Below are 8,075 nucleotides of genomic sequence, written 5' to 3' on the forward strand. Positions count from 1 at the left end.
AAAGGTCACGAACATAATATTACGAAGGTTTTACCTTCGTAATTAAATATATAAAGATAATACAAAGTGAAGTTAGAACATGAAACATTAAAGGTAAATATATTAAAAACAAATGACCTCATTCGCATATTTTATTATGTGAATTTAAGATACTCGAATACAACGTTTAAGTACATTTATACCTTTGCCTTGACAAATAATTCCCGAGTGATGCGTTAGCAATTACAGGAATGTGTGAACAGTAAAGGAATATTGTTCACTATTTATAGGCACAGGACACAGCTCATGAGGAATTACAATTATGCCCCTCATAAAAGTTTACAACAATGATTCAGACCTTTGAAGGCTAAAAGGTCATTTTATCTTTAAGTCGGTTCGACCCTTCGTCTTCGGATATGCTGTAGTTCCGAAGCTTCGTGAACGGTGTCTTCGACATCATGTTCAAGCAGCTTCAGTTGAAGCTGTTTCTTTTCGCAAGACTTTCGGCGACGAAGCATGGTCCCAACAAATAACAAGGCGGAGCGGGTGAAGCAAGAGTTGTGAGTAAGTCTTAGTATAATGTAAAATATGTCGCATTCGTTGCAAATTCTTGAAATAATATATGGATACATCGTTTTTGTATACATGATTTCTTCAGATGCGAGGCTGGATACGAGGCTAGGGCGGATGTGGTGGCCACCACGAGCTGTAAGAAGCTCGTCGTGGACATGCATTATGAGGCCCGAATCCAAGCCATCGTCAGCTACCACGGCTCTGTCCTTGGGGAGAGGGTGACCAAGCAGCAAGCCCGAACCATGTCGTTGACCAGGGACCAGTACCTGCAGGTAAAGTCATGCATGTTTGGTACCAGTACTCCATGCATGAATTTTATTTTATCTTATGATATGCACTTAACGTGTTTACTTTGTAGATGATTCCACATTGGTGCGCCACACATCCTCTGTGCTGGGAGCAGATGGTGGATAGGTGGTGTTCGGCTGAGTGGGACGAGGTGCACAATGCTAGCCGGGAACGGCGTATGATGATGCAAGGTCCCTCCCACCACCAAGGCAGCCGGAGCTTGGGCCAATATGCAGAAGCATGGGTACGCCCTCTTTTTTATTTAGGTATATAGCACTGGATTAGATATTATTTCTAACTATATCGTTGGTTTTCTTGCAGTCGGCGTCACATGGTGGCCGGCCTTGCTCCACCTTCTCGGCCTATGCTATGGCCCATAAGGGCAAGGCGACGTCCGACGTCACCTACAACCCGGATGACGGGCCCGAGGCCTACACCAACCCCACCGTCTACAGCCATCTTCATGACTACACCGCCATGGCGCAGGAGGTCCATGGCCCAGACTATGATCCGAGCACCGAGCCGATCGACCCCGATGTGCTCATGAGGGTCGGAGGAGGCAAGAGACATGGGCGGTACTAGATTGCCGATGGGGCAATCGACTCGTCCTCCACTCCCACTCTGTCTCAGGTGCGAGCAAGGAGCACGGGCTCGAGTCTAGCCATACGACCTCGGCACGACAACTCACAGCATCGCATACATCAACTCGAGGTTAGTGCTTCTGTAACTCGTCCTTCCTTGAGTTATATACTTTCTCTTTGAGTTACTATAACGTTGGCTTGTAATATTACAGACCCAACTAGAAGAGATGGAGGCGAGGATGATGGTGGAGCGGGAGACGGAGAAGAAGGCTCACCTGGCGGCTGATCAGAGGATGGCGGAGATGTTCTAGTACATGCAAAGCCTTGGCGCCGCACATGGTTTCGCTCCGCCACCTCCATTGTTCCCAGAAGTTGACCCTGCTCGGTTCCATACTCCTGTGAGTATCAAAATTGTAGTTACATGTTGGTAATGCATATGGTATAACACATGTAATCTCTTCACTATGCAGGGCCAATCTGGGGCGGCATCCAACAACCCTCATGTAGGGTTCAGCCCAACGCAACACCAGACCAACCGCCCACCTCCATGAGTGCCGAGTTATGTTTTTATTGTTTCTTACACAAAACTTATGTTGAATACTTGTCAGAGCTTGTGAACTTGTGTTGATACTTCTGAACTTCTGTTAATACTGTTTGTGTTGAGAACCTCTCAACTTATGTTGAATACTTATGTCAGAATTTGTGTTAATACTGTTTGTGTTGGCTATATATGTCTGTGATGATCTGTGATGTATATATGTGATATCTGTGAAATATCTTTTGTTTGTTTGGATGGAATAGGGAAAACAAATAAAAAAGGTACCTACTGGTCACTTTGCCGAGTGTGACACTCGGCAAAGAGGTGCTTTGCCGAGTGTCAGAACCATAGCACTCGGCAAAGAACCAAGACCTGGGCACCGATATAGGTTCTTTGCCAAGTGTAGTGGCTCTGGCACTCGGCAAAGAACCACGCTTTGCCGAGTGCCATACGAGGCACTCGGCAAAGTATCTGATAGAGGGGACCCCTCTGGCGGATTCTTTGCCGAGTGCTGTCTTTGCCGAGTGCTGTCAGGCAGACACTCGGCAAAGACTCCGTCTCCGTCACCCGTCGTCGTAACGGCTGCTTTTCTTTGCCGAATGCTCTCTGGCACTCGGCAAACCACTTTGTCGAGTGCCCGAAAAAAAATACTCGGCAAAGACGGCTTTGCCGATGCACTGTATGCCGAGCCCTCTTTGCCGAGTGCGACACTCGGCAAAAAGTTTGCCGAGTATTTTTAAGGCTCGGCAAATTTCGGTAGTGAGAGCTACCAGCGGGCGAACATGTTCATAACAAATTCCCAACATAACTGTAGTAAACACAACTTTACATGGATTGTACATGCAATTTATCCTACACAACTTTTATGTAATTTTGTTACTACCAAATTTCTCAACATATGATAAAAAGGGAAAAAAAACAGAAGACAAAAATATAAAAGGATAACAAGGAAGTGGGAAAATAAAATGTAAACGTGAACAGTTAAATCAGAGACGTGGCGTGTCCGTTCGAAATAAATTGCCCAAATTTTACTCCATGTTCACTTTTGGAACAGCCAGTCAACTACCAAGAATGCTGAGTGCATCTCACTCACCCGAAAGCGAACGTTACCCAATCGAACCACCGACAGGTTGCCCCGCCGCCCCAGCAGACCCACATGTCAGTTGGAGCCTCCGCTCAGCCCACCAGGATCACATGTTTCCAAGCTCCCCCAGCCCCACCATAATCCCATCTCGGAGCTTTCCCCCCCACCCCACCTCACCTCGCTCCCCGCGTCGGCGCCTACTAATGGCAGCCGGATCTCGCCGCCCGCCGCGCCCACGGAGATGAAGCGCCGGCGCCTGCCGCCCGTCCTCTTCCTCCTCGCGCTCGCGCTCTTGTCCCTCGCCTTCCGCCGCCACCTCTCCCTCCCCCTCGGCGTTCCCCAGTTCGCCGCCGGTGGCGTCAGCGGCGACGCGCTCCTCCGCCTCCTCGCGGCCACCGACGTCGGCGGGGACCAGATCCTGGCGGAGGCGGCCGCGCTGCTGGCCAACGCGTCGGTGTCCACCTTCCCCAGCATCGGCAACCACCACCGCCTCCTCTACCTCCGCGTCCCCTACCGCATCAACGCCACCTCCGCGCCGCGGCAGCGGACAGTGTCCCGTCTCCGCATTCCCTTCCACGACGTCCCCAACGACGACGCCCTCCTCGCCGCCTTCCGCGCATCCCTCCGCGGCTTCCTCCTCGCGCGCCACCGCCACCGCCACCGCCGAGGCGGCGACGACGTCGCGGGCGCCATGGCCGACCTCCCCGCCCTCCTCCTCGGCCAGCGCCGGCGCCGGCGCGCCCCGACCTGCGCCGTCGTCGGGAACAGCGGCACCCTTCTCGGCTCCGGCCGGGGCGCGCAGATCGACGCGCACGACCTCGTGATCCGGCTCAACAACGCCCGCGTCGCGGGGTTCGCGGCCGACGTCGGCGCCACGACCGGCGTCTCGTTCGTGAACTCCAACATCCTCCACCACTGCGCCGTCCGCTCCGCCATCACCGCCCCGGGCTGCGCCTGCCACCCCTACGGGCGCGCGGTCCCGCTGGCCATGTACGTCTGCCAGCCGGCGCACCTCCTGGACGCGCTCATCTGCAACGCCACGGCGACGCCGGAGTCCCCGTTCCCGCTCCTCGTCACCGACGCGCGCATCGACGCGCTGTGCGCGCGCATCGCCAAGTACTACTCGATGCGGCGGTTCGTGGCGGCCACGGGGCAGCCGGCCAGCAACTGGACCCGGAGGCACGACGAGAGGTACTTCCACTACTCGTCGGGCCTGCAGGCGGTGGTCATGGCGCTAGGGGCGTGCGATGAGGTGAGCGTGTTCGGTTTCGGGAAGGCGCCGGGGGCCAAGCACCATTACCACACCAACCAGAAGAAGGAGCTCGACCTGCACGACTACGAGGCCGAGTACCAGTTCTACCGCGACCTCCAGGAACGGCCAGAGGCGGTGCCATTCCTCGACGAGGCGCCGGGCTTCAAGGTGCCACCGGTGAAGCTCTACTGGTGACCACTGACGTCAGTAACGTCTGGTTGGTAGTAACTTGTACTGTAATATGTTTGTTGTACAATTTTTTTTTATTTTTACATTTTCACCTAAAGAGGTGTTTAGGCAGAGAGAGATAAGCGTGTAGAGAATGTAGCGATTGACAGGGAGGGAATGTGTTTAAGGATAGGGAAAATGGAGATCAAATTTGTGATTGATCAAATGGATCAAATTGGTTGTAGTTGTTCATGTATTCTGTCTGTGTAGGGCAACTGTACACTTCATCGATTCTTGTTCATATATAGACACTTTCAGACACCAGTGGAAAACATAAGTTATGGGCAACGGAAGCATACAATACAATACAGAGTCTGCTGTTGCAGTATGAATTTGGAAATGTATAATGAGGCTTGTGATATTGTCTCTGCCATTGCGTTTGTTTGTTGCACAAATCCTTAAACTTGATCGATAGGGGATACGTAAAAGCAAGAGCGAACAGACTGCACAGAGACCTTTCTGATTGGGAAAAATATAATCCAATTTTATTCCTGTGAAAAAAAGATGAAGAGAAACGCGTAGTGTAGTTGAGGTGGGTGGGTCGAATTGGTTGCGACTGTTTGGCATAGCTGTGCAAGTGCTGCAATTATTGAAGCAAAACGTGTAGAGGTTTCAGATGCAGACAAACTGGGAAATTGTTCGGAAAAGAGAATGGCGGCTGGAGCAGATCATGCGTTGGTTGGAAAGAAGAAGCCGTGAGCACGACTGATGCTGCCTGCCTGCCCTTTTTTTCTTCTTCATTTGGTCGACCGCACTCCTGTGAACTGTTTTACAGTATCAAACCTGTTGTGGCTGGTGACCAACCTGTAAAAGCAAATCTGTTGGGCAAAGCACGCACTGCCTGCTACAAGTTGGCCGCCCACTGTGACAGTGTTGTTTAAGTCTGATACGGGTGTTTACGGCGAGCTGACTGTGGTTCAACTGCGTACTAGGAGCGGTATACTATACGACCAGCATCTGTCAGTGTCAGCTAGCACGGCCGGCTCTGCCAAATTTTCTACTACCCTAACTCCAGTGCTTTTCGCTGTGCTTATCCTTGGCAAGCCTACAAAAAGCTCTCTCCCTCCCTCCCAAAATAAACAGGGCCAGCCGCCTCTGCATTGTGAGTAGGGATGGATATCGAGCCGGCTCGGCTCGACCGAGCTCAAGCTGGCTCGTTAAGGAAACGAGCTGACTCGGCTCGCCTCGTTAAACAACCGAGCCAGAGAACCGGTTCGGCTCGTTTGCGAGCTCGAGCCGGCTCGTTTAGCTCGCGAGCCAAAAAAATTTTAGTATACATGTATATATACTATAATATAATCAATTGCTAGTTAATTTCATACTAATTTAACACTAGAAAAGACTAACAATAATCATAATTTTATCTATCACATCATTTAAACCCTAAATTAATATAGTTCATCACTTATTAATTCATCAAATACAAATATAGGCTTTGATTTACAGATAAATGCTAGCTCGTTCGAGCTAACGAGCTGGCTTGAGCTCGTGTCGAGCTGACTCGTTAACGAACCGAGCTGAGATGTTAGCTCAGCTCGTGATAAAATTGAAACGAGCCGAGTCGAGCCGAGCCGAGCTGACCACGAGTCAAGCGAGCCCTAATTGTGACCGGCATCATATCCTCCACGCGCCAGCAGCCCTGTATCATCATCTATCGCTGCATCCTCTGCCGCCTCGTTGTGGATAAGTACAGATCGTCCAAACGCACGATGTTCAGGAGATAAGAAAGTTGTGAGAGTTATAATGTATCCTCTACACCAGCAGGTTAACCGGGATAGGATTAATCCTAACCATCTAACCACGTCTCTGATCGGGAGCTATCCTAACCGTTAGTTGCAGCTCACGGCGCCATAGAAATAGATTAAGGGGGACCGACGCCATAAAAACTCAAATATATCGAACCAATTTTTGGTGGTATTGAAGGGATCAACATTGGAGAGATTTGCTTTAAATGCAACTAACGACGTTAGCTTCAAACTAACGACGATGGCATTGAAAGGGTTAAAATTTAAATTTGATGGCATTGAAAGAAAGCTATAAATTTTGATGGCATTAAAGAGATTAGTATAACTTTAGATGGTATTGAAGGGTTTTTTCTCTATTTATATTGAGAAGAAGTCTGCCATAAAGTTTACTACGGATGAATTAATAGATGGCTTCTATGATATAAAGACACATAGAGTATCACTAAAATAAAAAAAAGCTTAGTTTGTTATAAAATTTTAAATTATAACTCTCTCAATACTTGGTGTGTGTATATATAAATTATAACTAGTAAATATTATGTTATATATTATATAAATATATAATGGTGTATAATCTGACCCCCTTAACCAAAATTTCTAGTTCCGCGACTAGGTCCAGTTATCTTAGTTTACGTTTTTCCGCTTGAGTTTGTTGAACTATGCGATGTTTAAGACAATGACCTTGTCGGCGTTTCGAGACCGGAGGTCCCTAAGCCGACGAGTGAATGTCGCCGCGTGCCCCAGCCCAGATGGGTTGACGCGAGGCCGAGCGCGAAGGGGGGAAGTGAGGCGGCCGGAGACAGGCGTGAGAGAGGTGAGAATCCCGCGGCCTTCGTGTTCGTCCCGCGCCTAGGTCGGGTGCGCTTGCAGTAGGGGATTACAAGCGTCCACGCGGGAGAGGGAGCGAGCGGCCTCACGCGAGCGCCTGTCTCGTCCTCGTCCCCGCGCGGCCAACCCTCTCTAAGAGGGCCCTGGTCTTTCCTTTTATAGGCGTAAGGAGAGGATCCAGGTGTACAATGGGGGGTGTAGCAGAGTGCTACGTGTCTAGCGGAGGAGAGCTAGCGCCCTAAGTACATGCCGTTGTGGCAGCCGGAGAGATTTTGGCACCCAGCTGGTGTGATGTCGTGGCCGTCGGAGGAGTGCTGGAGCCTGGCGGAGGGACAGCTGTCGGAGCTGTTGAGTCCTTGCTGACGTCCTCTTGCTTCTGTAAGGGGGCTGAGAGCCGCCGTCGTCACAGAGTATGCGGGGCACCATCATTGCCTATCTGGCGGAGCGAGCCAGATGGGACGCCAGTCTTGTTCCCCGTGGCCCGAGTCAGCTCGGGGTAGGGTGATGATGGCGCCTCCTGTTGACGTGGCTGGTCTGCGCCCTAGGTTGGGCGATGTGGAAGCTCCTCCGAAGCCGAGGTTGAGTCTGTCTTCCATGGCCGAGGTCGAGTTCGAGCCCCTGGTTCGGGCGAGGCGGAGACCGTCGGCTGAGGCCAGGGCGGAGTCCGAGCCCTGGGGTTGGGCGGAGCGGAGTTCGTCGTCTTCTGGGGCTGAGCCCGAGTCCGAGCCCTGGGTCGGGCGGAGCGGAGTTCGCCGTCTTCCGGGGCTTAGCCCGAGTCTGAGCCCTGGGTTGGGCGGAGCGGAGTTCGTCGTCTTCTGGGGCTGAGCCCGAGTCCGAGCCCTGGGTCGGGCGGAGCAGAGTTCGCCGTCTTCCGGGGCTTAGCCCGAGTCCGAGCCCTGGGTTGGGCGGAGCGGAGTTCGTCGTCTTCTGGGGCGGAGCCCAAGTCCGAGCTCTGGGTTGGGCGGAGCGGAGTTCGCTG

General features: G+C 51.7%; 1 protein-coding gene across 1 annotated transcript; it reads left to right on the forward strand.

Annotated features, from left to right (window-relative positions):
- The first annotated feature begins 3,150 nt into the window (after positions 1–3,150).
- LOC111591367 (sialyltransferase-like protein 2) lies at positions 3,151–4,811 on the forward strand. Its single transcript, XM_023302392.2, has one exon. The coding sequence runs from the start codon at positions 3,285–3,287 to the stop codon at positions 4,488–4,490; it is 1,206 nt and encodes a 401-aa protein (XP_023158160.1). The 5' UTR covers positions 3,151–3,284; the 3' UTR covers positions 4,491–4,811.
- Positions 4,812–8,075: the final 3,264 nt, after the last annotated feature.

The sequence above is a fragment of the Zea mays genome, chromosome 4, assembly GCF_902167145.1.
Source record: "Zea mays cultivar B73 chromosome 4, Zm-B73-REFERENCE-NAM-5.0, whole genome shotgun sequence".
NCBI lineage: Eukaryota > Viridiplantae > Streptophyta > Magnoliopsida > Poales > Poaceae > Zea > Zea mays.